The sequence below is a fragment of the Pleurodeles waltl genome, chromosome 9 (assembly GCF_031143425.1).
Source record: "Pleurodeles waltl isolate 20211129_DDA chromosome 9, aPleWal1.hap1.20221129, whole genome shotgun sequence".
NCBI lineage: Eukaryota > Metazoa > Chordata > Amphibia > Caudata > Salamandridae > Pleurodeles > Pleurodeles waltl.
This window is the reverse complement of record NC_090448.1, coordinates 986,015,928-986,040,372: the sequence shown is the minus strand read 5'-3', so window position 1 is coordinate 986,040,372 and position 24,445 is coordinate 986,015,928. Positions and strand designations below refer to the sequence as shown.

The following is a 24,445-nucleotide window of genomic DNA, read 5'->3' as shown; positions in this document are numbered from 1 at the left end:
TTCCGTTCCTTTAGGTGCTGGGGGCTGCGGGTGCAGGGTCTTTTCCAGCCGTCGGGAAATGGAGTTCAGGCAGTCGCGGTCAGGGGGAGCCTCGGGATTCCCTCTGCAGGCGTCGCTGTGGGGGCTCAGGGGGGACAACTTTGGTTACTCACGGTCTCGGAGTCGCCGGAGGGTCCTCCCTGAGGTGTTGGTTCTCCACCAGTCGAGTCGGGGTCGCCGGGTGCAGTGTTGCAAGTCTCACGCTTCTTGCGGGGAGTTGCAGGGGTCTTTAAATCTGCTCCTTGAAACAAAGTTGCAGTTCTTTTGGAGCAGTGCCGCTGTCCTCGGGAGTTTCTTGTCTTTCTTGAAGCAGGGCAGTCCTCAGAGGATTCAGAGGTCGCTGGTCCCTTGGAAAGCGTCGCTGGAGCAGGTTTCTTTGGAAGGCAGGAGACAGGCCGGTAAGTCTGGGGCCAAAGCAGTTGGTGTCTTCTGTTCTTCCTCTGCAGGGGTTTTTCAGCTCAGCAGTCTTCTTCTTCTTGTAGTTTCAGGAATCTAAATTCTTAGGTTCAGGGAAGCCCTTAAATACTAAATTTAAGGGCGTGTTTAGGTCTGGGGGGTTAGTAGCCAATGGCTACTAGCCCTGAGGGTGGGTACACCCTCTTTGTGCCTCCTCCCAAGGGGAGGGGGGGGTCACATCCCTAATCCTATTGGGGAATCCTCCATCTGCAAGATGGAGGATTTCTAAAAGTTAGTCACTTCAGCTCAGGACACCTTAGGGGCTGTCCTGACTGGCCAGTGACTCCTCCTTGTTATTCTCATTATTTTCTCTGGCCTTGCCGCCAAAAGTGGGGGCCGTGGCCGGAGGGGGCGGGCAACTCCACTAGCTGGAGTGTCCTGCGGTGCTGGCACAAAGGGGTGAGCCTTTGAGGCTCACCACCAGGTGTGACAGCTCCTGCCTGGGGGAGGTGTTAGCATCTCCACCCAGTGCAGGCTTTGTTACTGGCCTCAGAGTGACAAAGGCACTCTCCCCATGGGGCCAGCAACATGTCTCTAGTGTGGCAGGCTGCTGGAACTAGTCAGCCTACACAGATAGTCGGTTAAGGTTTCAGGGGGCACCTCTAAGGTGCCCTCTGGGGTGTATTTTACAATAAAATGTACACTGGCATCAGTGTGCATTTATTGTGTTGAGAAGTTTGATACCAAACTTCCCAGTTTTCAGTGTAGCCATTATGGTGCTGTGGAGTTCGTGTAAAACAGACTCCCAGACCATATACTCTTATGGCTACCCTGCACTTACAATGTCTAAGGTTTTGCTTAGACACTGTAGGGGCAAAGTGCTCATGCACTGGTGCCCTCACCTATGGTATAGTGCACCCTGCCTTAGGGCTGTAAGGCCTGCTAGAGGGGTGACTTATCTATACCTGCATAGGCAGTGAGAGGCTGGCATGGCACCCTGAGGGGAGTGCCATGTCGACTTACTCGTTTTGTTCTCACCAGCACACACAAGCTGGCAAGCAGTGTGTCTGTGCTGAGTGAGGGGTCTCCAGGGTGGCATAAGACATGCTGCAGCCCTTAGAGACCTTCCTTGGCATCAGGGCCTTTGGTACCAGGGGTACCATTTACAAGGGACTTAACTGGATGTCGGTGTGTGCCAATTGTGGATACAAAAGTACAGGTTAGGGAAAGAACACTGGTGCTGGTGCCTGGTTAGCAGGCCTCAGCACACTTTCAATTCAAAACATAGCATCAGCAAAGGCAAAAAGTCAGGGGGTAACCATGCCAAGAAGGCATTTCCTTACATATATCTTGTGTATATTTGCTATCCTCATACTGAGGGTACTCACTGAGATACTTTGGCATATTGTCATAAAATAAAGTACCTTTATATTTAGTATATCTGTGTATTGTGTTTTATTATGATATTGTGCATATGACACTAGTGGTACTGTAGGAGCTTCACTCGTCTCCTAGTTCAGCCTAAGCTGCTCTGCTAAGCTACCTTTTCTATCAGCCTAAGCTGCTAGACACCCCTCTACACTAATAAGGGATACCTGGACCTGGTGCAAGGTGTAAGTACCCCTTGGTACCCACTACAGGCCAGCCTCCTACAAGGCTAACCACCGCTTTTGGGAGGATTACTGCTTTGTTGTCTATGCACAGCATGTGTATCTGCAGCTACACATGCTATTGAACGGAAAATGTCACTTACCCAGTGTACATCTGTTCGTGGCATGTTCCGCTGCAGATTCACATGTGCCCTCCCACCTCCCCGGGAGCATGTAACAGTTTAAGTTGTAATTAGAAATTTTATATATATGTAAATAAATAGTTCGATGGCATCTGTCGCTGTAGATACACATGTTCTGCATAGCTCGCCATCTGGTGTTGGGTCGGAGTGTTACAAGTTGTTTTTCTTCGAAGAAGTCTTTCGAGTCACGGGACCGAGTGACTCCTCCTTCTGTCTCCATTGCGCATGGGCGTCGACTCCATCTTCGATTGTTTTTTTTTCCGCCATCGGGTTCGGACGTGTTCCTGTCGCTCCGAGTTTCGGAACGGAAAGTTAGTAAATATCGGAAGATTTTCGTCGGTATTGTTGCGTTCGGGATCGGCGTAGTTACATTCAACTCCGCATCGAAGGTCGACGCGCTCCGGTGCCCTTCGGGGTAGCTTTCAAACCCCCGTCGGGGCCTGGTCGGCCTGACCGCGTGTAGGACGACGCCGATGGAACGGACCCCGTTCCGTTTTTGTCCCAAATGCCACAACAAATTCCCGTATACAGACCAACATTTGGTCTGTAACCTGTGCCTGTCACCTGAGCACAGTGAGGAGACTTGCGAGGCCTGTCGCGTGTTCCATTCCCGAAAGACACTCCGTGACCGTCGAGCCAGGAGACTTCAGATGGTGTCCACGCCGACAGCGCACCGAGAGTTCGAGGAACAAGAGGAAGAAGAAACCTTTTCGATCCACGAATCGGACTCCGAGGAATTCGACGATCAAAGAACCGTGAGTAAGACGTCGAAAACAACACATAAGAAAAGTGACAAGGCCCAGGGGACTCCACTGCCATCAGGCCATGGCTCGACCCATAAATTCGGTGACCGACCATCGGCACCGAAAAAGGCCCATACAGTGCCGAAATCGTCCGACTCCGGTCGAGACACCGGCACGCAGCCTTCTCAGGATCGAGAAAGTGCTGCAGAAAAACATCGACACCAAGGTGCCGAAACGGCTCGACGCCGAGACAGCAGCACCGACGAAGATCGACGCCGAGAGGTTTCGACTCCAAAAAAGAAAAAAGCCACATCGGAGCCGAAAAAACATACAGACAGGGTTTCGGTGCCGAAACAACCCGTAACCGACCCAGGTCCAGGCTCTTATACAGAGGAGCAATCACTATCCTCTCAGATGCGAAAGCATAGGTTTGAGGAAGAGCTGCAATCCACCGAAGTGGACCATACGCAGAAACGTATTTTCATACAGCAGGGAACAGGAAAAATAAGCACCCTTCCCCCTGTTAGGAGAAAAAGGAGACTGGAGTTTCAAACAGACCAGGCACCACAAACCAAGATGGTGAAAAAGGGGACTCCGCCACCCTCTCCTCCACCTGTAATTAACGTCTCACCAGCACAAACCCCGTCACATTCCCCGGCTCACACCACCATGAGCCAGGGTGACCAGGATCAAGACGCTTGGGACTTATATGACGCCCCAGTGTCGGACAACAGTCCGGAGGCATATCCAACAAAGCCCTCACCACCAGAAGACAGCACAGCATATTCTCAAGTGGTGGCTAGAGCGGCACAATTCCACAACGTAAACCTCCACTCAGAACAAGTCGAGGATGACTTTTTATTCAACACCCTCTCCTCCACCCACAGCTCCTACCAAAGCCTGCCTATGCTGCCAGGTATGCTTCGGCACGCAAAGGAAATCTTCAAGGAGCCGGTCAAAAGTAGGGCAATAACGCCAAGGGTGGAGAAGAAATATAAGGCACCTCCTACAGACCCTGTTTTCATCACCACACAGCTGCCACCTGATTCCGTCGTAGTAGGAGCAGCTCGGAAAAGGGCCAACTCCCACACATCTGGGGATGCACCGCCCCCAGATAAATAGCCGCAAGTTCGATGCAGCTGGGAAAAGAGTCGCAGTACAAGCTGCAAACCAGTGGCGCATCGCTAACTCTCAAGCACTACTTGCGCGCTATGACAGAGCCCATTGGGATGAGATGCAACACCTCATCGAGCATCTACCCAAGGAACTACAAAAGAGAGCAAAGCAGGTGGTCGAGGAAGGACAGAACATATCAAATAACCAGATACGTTCCTCTATGGACGCAGCAGACAGCTGCAAGAACAATTAATACATCTGTGACCATTAGAAGGCACGCATGGCTAAGAACGTCTGGGTTCAAACCAGAGATACAGCAGGCAGTGCTCAATATGCCACTCAACGAAAAACAACTGTTCGGACCAGAAGTGGACACGGCAATCGAAAAACTGAAAAAAGACACTGACACTGCTAAAGCCATGGGCGCACTCTACTCCCCGCAGAGCAGAGGAACCTACAGCACCTTCCGCAAGACACCCTTTCGAGGGGGGTTTCGGGGTCAGGCCACACAAGCCAGCACCTCGCAGGCAACACCGTCCAGCTACCAGGGACAGTACAGGGGAGGCTTTCGGGGTCAATACAGAGGAGGGCAATTCCCTAGGAATAGAGGAAAATTTCAAAGCCCCAAAACCCCTACAACCAAGCAGTGACTCAGATGTCACTCACCCCCTCCACACAACACCAGTGGGGGGAAGAATAGGTCAATATTACAAAGCATGGGAGGAAATAACTACAGACACTTGGGTCTTGGCAATTATCCAACATGGTTATTGCATAGAATTCCTAAAATTCCCTCCAAACATACCACCAAAAGCACAGAATTTATCAAAACAACATTCCGAACTTCTGGAAATAGAAGTTCAAGCACTATTGCAGAAGAATGCAATCGAATTAGTACCAAACACACAAATAAACACAGGAGTCTATTCACTGTACTTCTTAATACCAAAAAAGGACAAAACACTGAGACCAATCCTAGACCTCAGAATACTGAACACCTACATCAAATCAGACCACTTTCACATGGTCACGCTACAAGAAGTGTTACCATTGCTAAAACTACAGGACTACATGACAACCCTAGACCTCAAAGACGCGTATTTCCATATACCAATACATCCATCGCACAGAAAATACCTAAGGTTCGTATTCAAAGGAATACATTACCAATTCAAGGTATTGCCTTTTGGTTTAACAACCGCACCAAGAGTCTTCACCAAATGTCTAGCAGTAGTGGCTGCACACATCAGAAGGCAGCAAATACATGTATTCCCGTATCTAGACGACTGGCTAATCAAAACCAATTCACTAACAAAGTGCTTACACCACACAAATCAAATCATACAAACCCTCTACAAACTCGGTTTCACCGTCAACTTTGCAAAATCCAACATTTTGCCGTGCAAGGTACAACAATACCTGGGAGCCATAATAGACACAACAAAAGGAGTAGCCACTCCAAGTCCACAAAGAATTCAAAATTTCAACAAGATCATACAACGCATGTATCCAACACAAACAATACAAGCAAAGATGATATTACAACTCCTAGGCATGATGTCCTCATGCATAGCCATTGTCCCGAACGCAAGACTGCACATGAGGCCCTTGCAACAGTGCCTAGCATCACAATGGTCACAAGCACAGGGTCACCTTCTAGATCTGGTGTTGAAAGACCGCCAAACTTACCTCTCGCTTCTATGGTGGAACAGTATAAATTTAAACAAAGGGCGGCCTTTCCAAGACCCAGTGCCACAATACGTAATAACAACAGATGCTTCCATGACAGGGTGGGGAGCACACCTCGATCAACACAGCATACAAGGACAATGGAACGTACATCAGACAAAACTGCATATAAATCACCTAGAAATGCTAGCAGTTTTTCAAGCATTAAGGGCTTTCCAACCAATTATAACTCACAAATACATTCTTGTCAAAACAGACAACATGACAACAATGTATTATCTAAACAAACAAGGGGGGACACACTCAACGCAGTTGAGCCTGCTGGCACAAACGATATGGCGATGGGCAATTCACAACCACATTCGCCTAATAGCACAGTTTATTCCAGGGATCCAGAATCAACTTGCAGACAATCTCTCTCGAGATCACCAACAGGTCCACAAATGGGAAATTCACCCCCAAATTCTCAACACTTACTTCAGACTCTGGGGAACACCTCAAATAGACTTGTTTGCAACAAAAGAGAACGCAAAATGCCAAAACTTCGCATCCAGATACCCACACAGGCAGTCCCAAGGCAATGCCCTATGGATGAACTGGTCAGGGATATTTGCCTACGCTTTTCCTCCTTTCCCTCTCCTTCCTTATCTGGTAAACAAATTGAGTCAAAACAAACTCAAACTCATATTAATAGCACCAACTTGGGCAAGGCAACCCTGGTACACAACACTGCTAGACCTATCAGTAGTACCCCACATCAAATTGCCCAACAGGCCGGATCTGTTTACACAACACAACCAACAGATCAGACATCCAGATCCAGCATCGCTGAATCTAGCAATCTGGCTCCTGAAATCCTAGAATTCGGACACTTACAACTTACCCAAGAATGTATGGAAGTCATAAAGCAAGCCAGAAGGCCGTCCACTAGGCCCTGCTATGCAAGTAAATGGAAGAGGTTTGTTTGCTACTGCCATCATAATCAGATCCAACCTTTACACGCAACTCCAAAGGATGTAGTAGGTTACTTGCTTCACTTACAAAAATCTAACCTAGCCTTCTCTTCCATTAAAATACACCTTGCAGCAATATCTGCATACCTGCAGACTACCTATTCAACTTCCCTATATAGGATACCAGTCATTAAAGTATTCATGGAAGGCCTTAAAAGAATTATACCACCAAGGACACCACCTGTTCCTTCATGGAACTTAAATGTTGTCTTGACAAGACTCATGGGTCCACCTTTTGAACCCATGCACTCTTGCGAAATACAGTTCCTAACCTGGAAGGTTGCATTTCTCATCGCCATTACATCTCTAAGAAGAGTAAGCGAAATTCAGGCGTTTACAATACAAGAACCTTTTATACAACTACACAAAAATAAAGTCGTCCTAAGGACTAATCCGAAATTTTTACCAAAGGTTATTTCACCGTTCCACCTAAATCAAACAGTGGAACTACCAGTGTTCTTCCCACAGCCAGATTCCGTAGCTGAGAGGACACTACATACCTTAGATGTCAAAAGAGCATTAATGTACTACATTGACAGAACGAAGAACATCAGAAAGACTAAACAACTATTTATTGCATTCCAAAAACCTCATGCAGGAAACCCAATATCAAAACAAGGTATAGCCAGATGGATAGTTAAATGCATCCAAATCTGCTACCTTAAAGCAAAACGACAACTGCCCATTACACCAAGGGCACACTCAACCAGAAAAAAGGGGCTACCATGGCCTTTCAAGGGAACATCCCAATGCAATAAATATGTAAGGCAGCCACATGGTCTACGCCACACACGTTCACCAAGCACTACTGTGTAGACGTGCTATCCGCACAGCAAGCCACAGTAGGTCAAGCCGTGTTAAGAACGTTATTTCAAACCACTTCCATTCCTACAGGCTGAGCCACCGCTTTTGGGGAGATAACTGCTTACTAGTCTATGCAGAACATGTGTATCTACAGCGACAGATGCCATCGAACTGAAAATGTCACTTACCCAGTGTACATCTGTTCGTGGCATCAGTCGCTGGAGATTCACATGTGCCCACCCGCCTCCCCGGGAGCCTGTAGCAGTTCGGAAGTTAGCTTCAACTTTGTACATTTGTATATATTATTTCCACCTTAAATAGGTACATACTTAGTCACTCCATTGCATGGGCACTATTACTACAACACAACTCCTACCTCACCCTCTGCGGGGAAAACAATCGAAGATGGAGTCGACGCCCATGCGCAATGGAGACAGAAGGAGGAGTCACTCGGTCCCGTGACTCGAAAGACTTCTTCGAAGAAAAACAACTTGTAACACTCCGACCCAACACCAGATGGCGAGCTATGCAGAACATGTGAATCTCCAGCGACTGATGCCACGAACAGATGTACACTGGGTAAGTGACATTTTCATTCCATTGCACCCTATTTAGATCAACTGCCTGAAGACTCTAAATTATAAGCCAAAAAAGTCTTGCAGAGGGGGAAGAGGTCTTCTGCAGAAATCATAGATTGTGCTATGGACATTGCCACCATGGCTTTCAGTCAGATGGCAGGTTCTGCAGTTCTCAGAAGGCAGGGTTGGCTTGTAGCTACTTCATTTAGACCTGAGGTCCAAAACAAGATCATTGACCTACCTTTCGATGGTGAAGCCCTTTTCGGAAAGCACATTGATGATGCGCTTCAGGCGATTAAGACAGACACTGACACGACCAGGTCCCTTGGCACTCTGCAGTTTAAAAGACAGCCTTTCAGAGGAGCTAGAGGCTATGGTTACTCATCATATAGACCAGGCTTTCAACAGTACAGATATCCTTCTGCCTCTGCGGCATCTCATTCCTTTCGCCCTCAGTTCCAGCAGAGAATGCCTCAACAGGCAGCGTATTCGAGAGCTTCCCAGATAGGAAAGACTGGAAGGCAACCGAAAGATACTGGCCTTAGGCAATGACTTGCTTTCGTCTCCGAACCTTCCCTTGCGCTCAAGACTAGGGGAAAGGATTTCTCCCTACTTCCAAAATTGGCAGAAGATAACATCAGACCTAGAGTTCTTACACCGTCCTCCTACGAAGCCTCCCCTTCCTCGGAAGTTGAAACACTTGCATCTGCTCAAGCAGGAGGTCGAGTCCATGCTTCTCAAGGGAGCTATAGAAAGGGTTCCACATCAGGAGAGGGTTACTACTCCTGATTCTTCTTAGTCCGAAAAAAGCAGAAAAGTTGGCGTGCAATTCTAGACCTCAGGGACCTCAACACTTGTCTCAAGAAACAATCATTCCGTATGATCACCCTGTCAGACATTCTGTCCCTTCTAAATTTGGGGGATTTCATGGCCACACTCGATTTGCACGACGCATATTTCCATATCCCTATTCATCCCTCCCACAGAAGGTATCTCAGATTTGCAGTAGCTGGAGACCATTTCCAGTTCAAAGTCTTGCCCTTCGGCCTGAAATCGTCCCCCAGGAACTTCACCAAGTGCTTGGCTCCAGTGGCGGCTTTCCTCGGAAGAAAGAACCGCCATGTCTTCCCGTATCTGGACGATTGGCTGGTCAAAGCCAGATCCAGATCTCCGGCGCAGAGGTCCACGAGAGCTTGTATCGAGCTGTTCATGAGCCTGGGCCTAACGGTCAATCGCGAAAAGTCAGCATTCCAGCCCTTAAGGAGAAGAAGTTTTCTAGGGACAGTACTGGACACTTCCACCAGCAAGGCAGCCCCTACAGAGGACAGACGGAGAAAGCTCATCTCCCTTGCGAAGAGTTTACAAAAAAGAAAGTGCGTTTCAGTTCACCTCTTCTAGTCCCTTTTAGGAATGATGTCCTCCTGTATTCCCCTGGTGCCTTACTGTCATCTAAGAATGAGACCCCTACAGGAACAGTTAGATCTTCAATGGGCACAGTCCAAAGGGTCTTTCGACGATATCATCAGGATAACGAACCCCATGATATCCTCTCTAGCTTGGTGGACTCAGGACTCTCACTTAGCGAAGGGGCTTACCTTTCTTCCTCAGCAGGCACCTTGGGTAATAACTAAAGACCCTTTTCTTGAGGGATGGGGTGCTTCCCTTCAGCACCTACAAGTCAGAGGCAAATGGAAGCCACATCAGAAAGTCTTTCACATAAATTACCTCGAATTGAAGGCTGTTCGACTAGCCCTGTGTGCTTTCCTCCCAAAGATAAGAGGTTCCTCAGTTCTCATCCGGACGGCCAACACGACGACAATGCATTATATCAACAAGAAGGGGGGAACCAGGTCTCTACTCTTATCGAGAAAATCTCAGCGCATCTGGGAATGGTCTATCAGCCACAAAGTAAACCTTCGAGCGGAACACGTCCCTGGAGTACAGAACATTAATGCGGATTCCCTGAGCAGGTCACGGTCGTCCAGCCACGAATGGGAATTAGACCAAAGAGTTTTGAATCAGCTCTTCGCCCGATGGAGAAAACCGAGCCTGGATCTCTTTGCCACCCCGCAGAATGCAAAATGCCAATTCTTCGCAAGTCGGGGTCCACATCGGGACTCCTGGGGGAATGCGTTTTCCATGGCACGGTCAGGAATTTATGCCTACGCTTTTCCTCCCATTCCCCTGATTCCAAGAGTTCTGCCGAAGATCAAGGTCAAACGCTGCAAGTTCCTTCTGATTGCTCCGGCATGGCCTCGTCAGTTTTGGTATACGGAGCTCCTACTTCTCTCTCAGAGCCGCAACATCCCTCTGCCAGTGATTCCCTCCCTGCTTGCGATGAACGACGGCCAAGTTCTCCACCCGGATCCAGCTTCACTTCACTTGACAGCCTGGCTCCTGAACACCATGAGTTTGCGCATCTAGTTATACCTTCGGATTGCAGAGCCATTCTTGCCAGAGCTGTTGCTGACAGTACCAACAAATGTTATCGTCTAAAGTGGAAGAGATTTTGCTCTTGGTGTGCTCAGTTTCAAGTGCATCCCTTTTCTTCATCACCGCAGCAGATACTACCTTATATTCTACTTCTGGCCAAATCAGGTTTGGCGATTTCTACGATCAAGGTCCACCTTGCAGCGATTTCCCGTTACAGACGTACGGAGAACGTGCCCCCTCTCTGGACGGCGAGAGTCATAAAACTGTTTCTTAAGGGTCTAGTCAGGTCCTTTCCTCCGTTACGGCTTCCACCTCCGTCATGGCACCTTAATTTGGTCTTGTCTCAGTTAATGAAACCACCATTTGAACCAATACACAAGGCAGACACGAAATTCCTATCCTGGAAAGTCTCTCTTCTTCTCGCTCTCACCTCAGCTAGAAGAGTAAGCGAGATACAAGCTTTCACTATCCAGGATCTTTTCTTACAGTTCAAAAGCGATAGAGTAATTTGGAGGACAAATCCAAAATTCATACCTAAGGTCCCATCTGATTTCCATATAAACCAGCCGTGGTGATACTGAAGACATATTTTCCTAATCCATCAACACCAGCAGAGCAGGCGCTGCACTCTTTGGACAAAGGTGCCTGAAGTTTTACCTGGACAGAACTCAATAGTTTAGGCAATCTAACCAAGTTTTCGTGGCTTTCAGTGCTCCATGTAGGGGTGGAGCTTTATCTAAGCAAGGAATTGCGAGGTGGATAACCTCTGCTATTAACTATTGTCATACAGCGGCAGTTAGACCATTGCGGAATCCAGCACAGGCACATTCTACAAGAAAAATGGCTGCATCCATGGCACTTTTTGCAGGAGTGCCCATTCAGTATATCTGCAGGTCAGCCACGTGGAAGTCTGTACATACTTTCGCAAGGCACTACTGTTTGGAAGAAGCTCAGCAAGCTGATATGGCGGTAGGACAGGCAGTGTTGCAACATCTTTTCCAGTAATGGTGAGATGTTGTAAGTTTTTTTTTTTTTTTTTTCTTTTTCCCGCCAGCCCAGTTTAATTTGAGCACATTGAATAGGTTTGTTTTTTCCTTTACAGCTCTCATATTAATTGTTTTACCTTTTTTAAGGTAACTTTCTATTATCTTAGTTATTGTTTACATAACATGCTATTCTTTCCTGGGTAATCTTTTCATTGAACATTTTGCTGATATTGCTATGATCAGGGTGTATAGATATCGATATATATGTTTGTGGGCATGTGTCATTAAGTATACATTTCGATTAATGTTATGCAATGTGCTTCATTACTGCTGTCTATTCTGATTCAAGCATGTGAATCTATGAAAGTTCCAATACTGGAGTAAGAAAATGTTACTTACCTGTAACTTAGTTTTTAGTTCTCTTGGGAGGGGAAGCCTGATAGGCTGGGCCTTGCTTTGGTCCTTTTTGCTCATAATGATTAGGATGGGCTACTGAAGTGAAGGCCTTAGGCCTTTTTTCATTGCAGTAGCTTGTGTGTGTATATATATATATATATATATATATCTGTTTTGATGTACCGGGGGCTCCCATCTCGTCGACTGGGAAGGATTCAAGCATGTGAATCTATGAAAGATTCCAATACTGGAGAACTACAATTATAGGTAAGTAACTTATTTTCTTTGGAGGCTCACCCACAGTAAAAAGTCCAGAAACGTGTGATACAAAAGTGAACAATCTGGGTGAATTAAATGGACAGAGCCCATTTCGCTACACAAGTGTCTTATTTTTTTCATTCTGATGTGTACTTCATACAGCTGATTCCTCATCTTGTGAATACTTCAGGCACCAGACTGAAATTTGAGTTTTCCCTCTGCATTGCCCCCAAGTGCCAGCACATGGCAACCTTGGATCTCTGTCTGCTTTGCTGTGTCCCAGATGTGACCTCAGAGCCACAAATTAGCTCCATCCTTGCACTGTGTTCAGTGCCTTTCTTTCTGTGCCTTTGGACGCAGATCCAGAGCTCTCATCTAAGTTTTATTTACAGATTCTTTTTCCAGTTTGCAAAGGACATGTCCCCACCAAAAACAACGGTGTTTAAGCCTTGTAGTGACTGTCGAGAACTGGTGCCTGTGCTAGATGCCCAGAAGTCATGTGTTGACTCCAACTCCTGCAATGACTGGGCCCAGATGAACCCCACAGGGAGCTGGGAACAGAAAGCCAAATTGTATGTCTCTGAACACCGAAGAAAGGCATGTAAGAGGAACTCCTGTTCGAAGTAGAGGGAGTGTTGTTTCCTTGAAAGATCCTTCCCTGATCCTCACGCAAGTAAAAGTCCAAAAAGAGAATAGAGAATTGGTATTCTTCAATACCATGCCACTCGCGCTCAAAGTAGGGGCATCAAGGTGCCTCTCTGTCTCTTTCCCCCGTCAGGGTACCAGATGGGGGGAAAAAGTATCTTTTTTTCTTCTGCGCAAACTGTAAGCAAGAATGAAAATTGTAAATAAAGCTTTTTGAGCAGCAGATGGGATTTTTTTTAAAATTATTTTTTATAGTTTAACCTGTATGGAAGAACTATAGTTTTTGGACTATTGTTGGTTGTGCAATAGTTCTGTCCATATGCTTTCAATTTTTTGTTTTTGTAACTCTTTTGAATAATGGAGAATTATTAAGCTGGTAAGAGTATTCTAACAGTACAATATAGTTTGTATCCTTGGTGTATTCAATTGCTTGAACATTACTTGCTTTTTCATTTTGGAATCCTAGATCTTCCTAGAACAGCTTTTCTTCCTTCTTTGAAACATAGTTGAAAAGTTGCTTAAATCGGTCATCATTGCATAGATTTTTTTTTCTTCAGGTGAGCCGTTTAATCCTATTAAATAAAAATGGGGGTATGTGGTTAATAAACAAACTTTTCAAAGAATCCTAACTGAAGAGCCTGATGTTTTTATAGACTGGGCAGCAGTTTTTCGTTTAATAGGTTTTTCCATTCAGAGATTGCGCTTTTAGATAGTTATATAGCCATAACTATTTTTATTGATTGTTAAAATAATTATGAAAAAACAACTCATCTTTAAAAAATGTTAGACAAGTAAGAAGCGGTCTAAAAACTCAGTTGAGTGCACTTGTGTTTTTCCATCTCAAAGGTGTGTAGTTTCTAAGAGTTTACAATAAATTAATGAAATTACACTCACTTAGTTAAATATATATATGAATGTTTATTATTACAATTATTGTATTTATTCAAGATATCTATATAGATTTTCCTTTGATTTCCAAAGGAAAACCTTCTGCTACTTTTTATAGCATTCAGGAAATGTCTTTTCCTGCACTATTTGTGCTGGCTTTTATTGAAGATAGATGGTTAGCTGATTCACATGCTGCAGCATGAGCATCTGTATGTATTTCGAGTCAAATTTGAGTTAATGTCCAGTCAAGACAGAATATTGAACTCAGTCCATGTGTCAACATTTGTTTCCTTCTACTCAAGCCTGTTGTTATCCTTCCTAGGCCGAGTGCTGTTATGTAATGTATGCTGAGCATACAAATGTAGAAAATGTTTACACTTACCTGGAACAATAGTTTGTCAGCTTGAGAACATTTTTGATTCACATGACATCTCCCCCTGTTCCTTCTCAGTCTGACCCTACCGAAGAGAATAGTAGTGCATAATAAATTACTCCTTTAAAATCTTATCCACATATATAACAAAAAAAGACAAAAGAACTAAAGGTGAGTTGCAAAGTGGGCCAATGTGACTCACTTTCACTGTTGTGAATAATCGAATTGTGACATTGGGTAATTTATATTTTTGTTGTTGTTGCAATCCTGACCTCATATATTTTCATTATCATTGTGGTGTCAAATTATTCATGATACCTGGTGAATGTTGTTTGGAACGATTACCAGGAGCTATTATCAGAGTAGAATAACCAATGCTTTTTTTTTTTTTTATTCTCTGAGGACCACTATTGAATGTACTTCACAGCCACATAATTGTAAATTTGCAGTAGTGCATGTGATCAGTACTCACCTTTCCGTTATTTGACAGGTGATGGAATACGAGTATGAGCCGGAGATGGAGGAGACCTATCGCAACAGCATGCTCAAGACCTTCAAAAAAACTCTAGATGATGGATTTTTCCCTTTTATTATCCTGGATGGAATAAATGACAGAGTGAAACATTTTGAGCAGTTTTGGAGTGCAGCAAAAACAAAAGGCTTTGAGGTAAGACTCGAGTAAAGTTGCTTTTGACTTTTATTAAGTGTACGTTGAGCTAAAGTCTATTAGCTAACTACTGTCAAATGCTTCATTAATGCTAGTAGTTGCAGACCATGTGCGCCAGCTTTAATTTTTGACGCCCTCAACATATTTTTTAACTTCCGGCTGTGACTTAGAGAAATAGAGAAAGTAATATAGAAGAAAAAAGTTATGAAACCGTGACAAAGGGAGAAAAAAGGGGTGAAGAAGAATGTGTAATATAGAGATAGGAACTTTCAGATTGAGATATGAGGTGAAATAGACTAGGACGCCTTGTGAGAGGAACTGGGGTGTGTTATCTGGTATGGTTGTGCAACCCCCATCGTGTAATACACTTACCGGCCTCTTAGGTTTTGTTTATCAAACCTTCATCTCAACCCTGGCTAGGTGCTACTCTCAGTAGCAAGGCTTACACAAGGGACAAGTATAAAGCACCAAAACAATTGAGGAAGAAATAACAGAGCACTGAAATCAAACACCAACTTATAAAAATAGACTGCATTTTTATGTTTTTTTAAGACACCACAACAAAAAAGATACACCAGAGGGTTCTGGACCTAAAGGATTTACAAGGTACAGTAGTAAATCAGGTTATTTCACTCCACTGTGAACAAACATTAGCAAATTCAACAAATTTGACTAATAGCAATTTTTTCACCAAAAAGTTTGGGTTAGTTGGAATGCAGTCACTTTAGGCAACCAACTCCAGCAGGGATCCACCCACTAGACACCAGGGAAAGGGGGACAGGCACTTTAAGCAAGGGCTTGTGCTCCCCTTAATTATTATTATTATTATTATTTTTAAATAAAATTCCATTAGGCACTAGGGATTATTGATAACAAGGATTTCTAGAGGTGAGGGCTGCCCAGCGTGAACAAGGCCATGACCCCACCTAAAGTGGTTAACAGTGTAACGGAGTAACAGTTGTTCTGCACTCCACCCCCCGGAGGCAGATTGGGGTAACTATTGAAAGCCCCTAGATGCCAGTGAATGTTTTTTTTTTTTTTAAATATAGAAGTGGGCACTGCCTATGTAAATGGGGCAACAGTCTGCCTCCCCTTTGGGTTGGTGGGGAAAGGGGGGGGCACACACTGTATGGCAGTGTAGGAAAGTAGCCTCTCTCTAGCTTGGTTACCTGCACTTTGGCCTGTTAGTGTACTTGACTGTGTTCACCGGGATCTGGCTAACCAGGACCCCAGTGAATGCTCTCTCCTCTAAATGTGGTTGCTGGTAGGTATTTGTCACCACAATTGGCATACTGGTGCCCCTATGCATGTCCCTAGTATATGGTACCTAGGGCTTTGGGGCTCCAGGGGACCCGGTGGGGTGCAGCAATTATCCTGCCACCCATAGGGAGCCCATGCAAAGGGTCCAGCAGGCCTGCCATTGCAGTCTGTGTGAACCTGGTGTACTCACCCGTTTTCACTACAGATCACTGTAAGTCACCCCTAAGGTAGGCCCTCCCAGCCCAGAGGGCAGCATGCGGCTACCTGTGTGTGAAGGCACCCCTGCACTAGCAGAGGTGCCCCCATGAACTCCAGCCCCATTTTGCTGGACTTTGTGAGTGCGGGAATGCCATTTTATGTGTACTGGACATTGGTCACTAACTATGTCCAGCTACATAATTGTAACTCTGAACCTGGGCATTTTTGGTATCAAACATGTCAGAATCATACCCCAATACTGCTGCAAGTATTGGAAGTATGATTGCATGAGCTCTGGGGGCTGCTCAGAGGACCCCAAGATTGCTACCAACAGTCTTACAGGGTTTTCCGGGCAGCCCAGCTGCTGCCACCCTTCAGATAGGTTTCTGCCCTCCTGCTGCTTGATCTGATCAAGCCCAGGAATGCAGAACAAAGGATTTCCTTTGGGAGAGGGAAGTAACACCCCCTCTCCATTTGGAAATAGGTGTGACCAGCTTGGGAGTGGTAGCCTCCCCAAGCCACTAGTTTGCTTTGAATGGCACATTTGGTGCCCTCCCTGCATAAACCAGTCCACACCGGTTCAGGAACCCCCAGTTTCTTGCTCTGGCCGATATTGGACAATGGAAAGGGGAGTGACCACTCCCCTGTCCACCACCACCCCAGGGGTGGTGCCCAGAGCTCCTCCAGAGGGTCCCTGGGTTCTGTCTGCCATCTTGTTTCTAAGGTTCTCCAGCATTGGATCTTTCATAGATTCACATGCTTGAATCATCCCCGTCGTCGAGGTGGGAGCCTCACGGTAAACTTGAATATATAAAAAGCAGTAAGTCAGTAAAAGTAAAACCAGTAGGCCCTAGTAGGCCTCATAGGGTATTTTACAGTCTATCCACTTTGTTTTGTGAAGAGACCCAAACTTCAGTATCAACCAATCAGGATTCAGCCCCTCCCAAACACTCCCAACAGAGGCTGAATTCCCTCAGATTTTCTACCGCACGTCGTGTGAAGGGAGTCTCCCTGAGCTCTGCTCAGTTTTTTTCCTATTTTCTGACTGAAGATTGTTTTTTCTCTCAGGAAACTAGTTACAACTTTACTATGTCTGAAAAGGCAAAGAAGGGTCTGTTCAGAGACTGTGACAACTGTGGGAAGAAGAGACTACATATTGATGACCCCCACAAGAAGTGTATTTACTGCCTTCATCCAGACCATAAGGTGAGAGACTGCAAAATCTGTCGCACCTTTAGTCAAAAAACCCTCAAAGACCGAGAGGGTAGACTTCTCTTATGGCTACAAAAACAGAAAGCCTTAGAGCATCCTTCATCAGACAGCGAAAAGTCACCGCAAACTTCTCGCCCTCAGAAAAGAACAGGTGAGAGAGATAGAGGTGCGGATGAACCACCAAGAAAAATGCACAAAAAGACAAAACAAGTCTTAACTGAAGAGGCAGTTAAACATGGACCAAAAAAGGTTCATTCAGAACCTACTACGCCGTTACACCGGAAAAGCACCTCAAAGAAACCATCCCTGTCTCTGTCACCACAAAAAGAGCCAGAAAAACTCTTGTCGGTGAAAAAACAACCGTCGACGACCGCCCCGTCGACGACAGTGTCGACGGTAACAGCGACCACGGTATCGTCGACGTTCACAACACCATCATCACCGATGATTGACGTCGTCGCCGTTGTCATCGACGACGATTATTACTGCAAAAATCTTCAAAAGAGCTTCGTCGGCAACCACAGCGTCGACAGCGGAGGCCTCCTGGGTTCACAAATCATCCAGGGCACTAAAAAACCCATCTACGCAAGATACGTCGGCGAAGCGACCGTCGTCGGTAAAATACCCGTCGACGAAGGGACCGTCGACTAAGGACCCATTGACAAAGACGCAGTCATGGACGGAATTGTCGACGAGAGACCCGTCGACGAGGGAACCGTCGACGAGGGAACCGTCGACGAGGGAACCGTCGACGAGGGAACCGTCGACGAGGGAACCGTCGACGAGGGAACCGACGATCACCACAGCATTAACAGTTTACAAACCTTGGGACATTTCACCAGATCATTCCTCATACCATCATGAGGACTCCACCAGATTTTTACCCCTTTCCCTTATTAATATAGGGGACAAGCCATCTGACATTTTGCCGATACATACATCACCAAGTAAAGTGCTGCCATACCCACCGCAACATCTTTTGGACGATGATGAGGATCAAGGAATGTTTGGGGCAGCTAGTAGCCCATCCCAACTAAATGTCAAATGTCAAGAGTTTGATGAAGAAGAGGATCAACATTACCAGCATAGTTATGCTTCAACATCTTATCCACAGGCAAACCAACCATCGCCACTGGCTATGCCTAGCACATTAGTGACAGATTTACAACATATGTTGAAGGACTACTATAAAAGGTTCCCACCGTCAACTCAGTCCACGCCACCTAGACCTCAGAGTTACCAGCAAGCTCAAACTACTAATGTTTCCGAAAAGCCACAGGCTAGTAGACCTGTAACTAGCCAAGCTCCGGAAGCTTACCTCTCGTCGGACGACGAAAGGGAAGAGGGCGAGCTAGCAGATTCAGCGGCTAGTGAATGGGACGATTATCTCGTTCCCACACCATCTCCACCTCCAGCAGCTCCAGTGGATTCTCCTCCAGAAGACATAGGAGGTTTCCATAATATCATAGAGAGAGCGGCGAAACGTTTTGGCCTGGCAATTGTTTCCCATGAAACTGAGTGTTTTTTGTATGACTTTAAAGAGCCATCAAAGAGATCTGTAAGAGCCATACCGATTGTGGATTTCTTATGGCCAGAGGGTTTGAAGGCAATGAAAAACCCGGCAACAGTGCCTTCACAAATGCCAAGGCTAGAGAAAAAATACAAGGCCCCAGATGATTCTCCGGCCTGTTTAGTCTCACAGCCGAAACCTGACTCGGTTATATCACAGGCGGCTCAACGACGATCCAAAAACCCCTCTACGCCTATTGCGTCTCCCCCAGACAAAGAGGGAAGGAGACTAGACAATATCGGTAAGAAATTCTCCTCGGTTGCTGCAGTAACGGTCAAGGCGGCCAATTCCCTCGCCATCCTGGGAAGGTACGATCGCCAGATGTGGGCAAATATGTCCGCTTTTGTAGATTCACTGCCAGAAGATCTCAAGGTGGAAGCCAAAAAGGTCTTGCAGGAGGGAGAAAGGGTCTCCGCAGAGATAATAGACACTGCAATAGATATTTCCCTCACTGGCTTTCGACAATTAGCTGGAGCAGCAGTCCTGCGCAGACAAGGGTGGCTTAAAGCTACTTCATTCAGACCAGAAGTCCAAACTCGTGTTCTCGACATGCCCTTCGATGGAGAGAGTTTGTTTGGCAAACATGTCGACGACATGCTGCAGGCTATCAAGACGGATACCGATACAGCAAAATCCCTAGGTACCCTGCAGTATAAAAAACTACCTTTTCGTGGAGCAAGGGGTAGAGGTAATTACTCCTTTCGAGGTGGATACCAACAATACAGGTCACAATATCCATCTTCCTCCACAGGACCAGGACCAGGACATCAGCACCATCAACAACAGCAGCATTATCGATTACCACCAGCCGCAGCTTACAAACATCCGGCTAGAGGAAGAGGAGCTGCCCGAGGTAGAGATACAGGCAGAAAGCAATGACCAGCGGATAATCTCAACACCTCCCCAATCAATATTGAAGGTCGCATCAATTCTTATTTCCCCAAGTGGAAGGCTATAACATCGGACAGATGGGTACTAGATGTAGTGACCAGAGGTCATACTCTGGAATTCATGCAAACACCACCGAGTGTCCCTCCATCGGGTACACCGCCTCCTAGGTTGGGCCAACTTCTCAGGGAAGTAAGAATAATGCTAACAAAAGGAGCAATAGAACCAGTCCCTTTATCTCAAAAGAACAAAGGATTCTACTCCCGGTTTTTCCTTCTAAAGAAACCATCAGGAGACTGGCGCCCCATCCTGGACTTGAGAGCACTAAACAAGTTTCTAAAGAAACAATCGTTCAGGATGGTAACGTTGCAGGATGTCCTGCGTCTCTTAAACACGGGAGATTGGATGGCATCCCTAGACCTCCAGGATGCTTATTTTCATATCCCCATATATCGCAAACATCGCAAATTTTTAAGGTTCAGGGTAGGACGTATGCACCTCCAATTCCGGGTTCTACCATTCGGTCTCAAATCAGCCCCCAGAATCTTCACAAAAATGTTAGCTCCAGTAGCAGCACATCTTCGCCAGTCAGGTATCCAGGTCTTCCCTTACCTGGACGACTGGCTTATAAAGGCACTGTAGGAAGTTGGCTCTGTATGTGCTATTTCAAAGTAAGGAATAGCATGCACAGAGTCCAAGGGTTCCCCTTAGAGGTAAGATAGTGGCAAAAAGAGATAATACTAATGCTCTATTTTGTGGTAGTGTGGTCGAGCAGTAGGCTTATCCAAGGAGTAGTGTTAAGCATTTGTTGTACATACACATAGACAATAAATGAGGTACACACACTCAGAGACAAATCCAGCCAATAGGTTTTGTATAGAAAAATATATTTTCTTAGTTTATTTTAAGAACCACAGGTTCAAATTCTACATGTAATATCTCATTCGAAAGGTATTGCAGGTAAGTACTTTAGGAACTTCAAATCATCAAAATTGCATGTATACTTTTCAAGTTATTCACAAATAGCTGTTTTAAAAGTGGACACTTAGTGCAATTTTCACAGTTCCTAGGGGAGGTAAGTATTTGTTAGGTTAACCAGGTAAGTAAGACACTTACAGGGCTCAGTTCTTGGTCCAAGGTAGCCCACCGTTGGGGGTTCAGAGCAACCCCAAAGTCACCACACCAGCAGCTCAGGGCCGGTCAGGTGCAGAGTTCAAAGTGGTGCCCAGAACACATAGGCTAGAATGGAGAGAAGGGGGTGCCCCGGTTCCGGTCTGCTTGCAGGTAAGTACCCGCGTCTTCGGAGGGCAGACCAGGGGGGTTTTGTAGGGCACCGGGGGGGACACAAGTCCACACAGAAATTTCACCCTCAGCAGCGCGGGGGCGGCCGGGTGCAGTGTCGAAACAGGCGTCGGGTTCGCAGTGTTAGTCTATGAGAGATCTCGGGATCTCTTCAGCGCTGCAGGCAGGCAAGGGGGGGGTTCCTCGGGGAAACCTCCACTTGGGCAAGGGAGAGGGACTCCTGGGGGTCACTTCTCCAGTGAAAGTCCGGTCCTTCAGGTCCTGGGGGCTGCGGGTGCAGGGTCTCTCCCAGGCGTCGGGACTTTGGATTCAAAGAGTCGCGGTCAGGGGAAGCCTCGGGATTCCCTCTGCAGGCGGCGCTGTGGGGGCTCAGGGGGGACAGGTTTTGGTACTCACAGTATCAGAGTAGTCCTGGGGTCCCTCCTGAGGTGTCGGGTCTCCACCAGCCGAGTCGGGGTCGCCGGGTGCAGTGTTGCAAGTCTCACGCTTCTTGCGGGGAGCTTGCAGGGTTCTTTAAAGCTGCTGGAAACAAAGTTGCAGCCTTTCTTGGAGCAGGTCCGCTGTCCTCGGGAGTTTCTTGTCTTTTCGAAGCAGGGGCAGTCCTCAGAGGATGTCGAGGTCGCTGGTCCCTTCGGAAGGCGTCGCTGGAGCAGGATCTTTGGAAGGCAGGAGACAGGCCGGTGAGTTTCTGGAGCCAAGGCAGTTGTCGTCTTCTGGTCTTCCGCTGCAGGGGTTTTCAGCTGGGCAGTCCTTCTTCTTGTAGTTGCAGGAATCTAATTTTCTAGGGTTCAGGGTAGCCCTTAAATACTAAATTTAAGGGAGTGTTTAGGTCTGGGGGGTTAGTAGCCAATGGCTACTAGCCCTGAGGGTGGGTACACCCTCTTTGTGCCTCCTCCCAAGGGGAGGGGGTCACAATCCTAACCCTATTGGGGGAATCCTCCATCTGCAAGATGGAGGATTTCTAAAAGTCAGTCACCTCAGCTCAGGACACCTTAGGGGCTGTCCTGACTGGCCAGTGACGACTCCTTGTTTTTCTCATTATTTTCTCCGGCCTTGCCGCCAAAAGTGGGGCCTGGCCGGAGGGGGCGGGCAACTCCACTAGCTGGAGTGTCCTGCTGGGTTGGCACAAAGGAGGTGAGCCTTTGAGGCTCACCGCCAGGTGTGACAATTCCTGCCTGGGGGAGGTGTTAGCATCTCCACCCAGTGCAGGCTTTGTTACTGGCCTCAGAGTGACAAAGGCACTCTCCCCATGGGGCCAGCAACATGTCTCGGTTTGTGGCAGGCTGCTAAAACTAGTCAGCCTACACAGATAGTCGGTTAAGTTTCAGGGGGCACCTCTAAGGTGCCCTCTGGGGTGTATTTTACAATAAGATGTACACTGGCATCAGTGTGCATTTATTGTGCTGAGAAGTTTGATACCAAACTTCCCAGTTTTCAGTGTAGCCATTATGGTGCTGTGGAGTTCGTGTTTGACAAACTCCCAGACCATATACTCTTATGGCTACCCTGCACTTACAATGTCTAAGGTTTTGTTTAGCCACTGTAGGGGTACCATGCTCATGCACTGGTACCCTCACCTATGGTATAGTGCACCCTGCCTTAGGGCTGTAAGGCCTGCTAGAGGGGTGTCTTACCTATACTGCATAGGCAGTGAGAGGCTGGCATGGCACCCTGAGGGGAGTGCCATGTCGACTTACTCGTTTTGTCCTCACTAGAACTCACAAGCTGGCAAGCAGGGTGTCTGTGCTGAGTGAGAGGTCTCCAGGGTGGCATAAGACATGCTGCAGCCCTTAGAGACCTTCCTTGGCATCAGGGCCCTTGGTACTAGAAGTACCAGTTACAAGGGACTTATCTGGATGCCAGGGTCTGCCAATTGTGGATACAAAAGTACAGGTTAGGGAAAGAACACTGGTGCTGGGGCCTGGTTAGCAGGCCTCAGCACACTTTCAATTGTAAACATAGCATCAGCAAAGGCAAAAAGTCAGGGGGCAACCATGCCAAGGAGGCATTTCCTTACAGGCACCCTCAAAATTCCAAGTAACAAATCATATTTCCTATTGCCTTCAATTGTTACACAGCCTGGGGTTTGTAGTCAACTACCAGAAATCTCAGATATACCCCAAACAAGAATTGAGTTTCTTGGGAGCAATTTTGGACACAGTACGCAGCAAAGCGTACCCATCACACGAGAGGAAACAAAAGTTAACCTCTTTGGCAGACAACCTATCCAGAAAAAAGTTTGTTTCAGTCCGCATCTACAAATCATTGCTCGGAATGATATCATTGTGCATTCCGCTAGTCCCAGATTGCAGGCTCCATATGCGACCCCTGCAAGAGCAATTGGACATACAATGGACACAGGTCCACGGCTCCTTCGAAGACAAGATTCGCATAACGCCTCTAATGAAGAACACTATGAGGTGGTGGGCGACTCCAACCAATTTCTCAAAAGGGCTGTCTTTTCTTCTTCAAACACCAAGTTACATAGTAACAACGGATGCCTCTCTAGAAGGATGGGGTGCACACTGCCAGGACCTGCAAATCAGCGGACTCTGGAATCAGCAAGAGAGCCAGCTCCACATCAATTATCTAGAACTCAAAGCAATACACTTAGCTCTAAAAGCTTTCTTGCCAAAGATACAATGTTCAAGCGTCTCAATCCGGACGGACAACATGACCAGCATGTTTTATCTAAACAAGCAAGGAGGCACAAGATCCCTACAACTCTCGCAGCTAGCCCAACAAATTTGGACATGGGCCATCAAACACAATATTTCACTAAAAGCGGAGCATGTGCCAGGACAGATCAATGTTCTAGCAGACACCCTGAGCAGGACAGTGATTCCTTATCACGAGTGGGAGCTAGACCAGAAAATTCTCAATGGCCTGTTTCTATTATGGGGCAAACCAAACTTAGACCTATTTGCCACTCTCGAGAATAAGAAATGCCAGTTCTACCCAAGTTGGCTTCCCCAAAAAGATTCGTGGGGGAATGCGTTTTCGATGAGATGGTCAGGAGTTTATGCCTACGCTTTTCCTCCGATCCCGCTCATTCCGAGAGTCATCAGAAAAATGAAGACGGAGGGGTGTCGACTTCTACTCATAGCTCCCAGATGGCCCAGACAAATATGGTATACGGAGCTCCTCATGCTCTCCGAACGACCACATCTACCACTCAGACAGAGTCCGACTCTTTTAA

General features: G+C 46.6%; 1 protein-coding gene across 3 annotated transcripts in view; it reads left to right on the top strand.

The window, feature by feature from the left end:
* The window catches only part of YLPM1 (YLP motif containing 1), an 865,271-nt gene that overhangs the window by 614,717 nt on the left and 226,109 nt on the right, over positions 1-24,445 (top strand). For all 3 annotated transcript variants that reach the window (XM_069208481.1, XM_069208482.1, XM_069208480.1), the window contains one exon: positions 14,640-14,816. In XM_069208481.1, the coding sequence (XP_069064582.1) occupies positions 14,640-14,816 (177 nt within the window). The remainder of the gene's footprint in view (positions 1-14,639; positions 14,817-24,445) is intronic.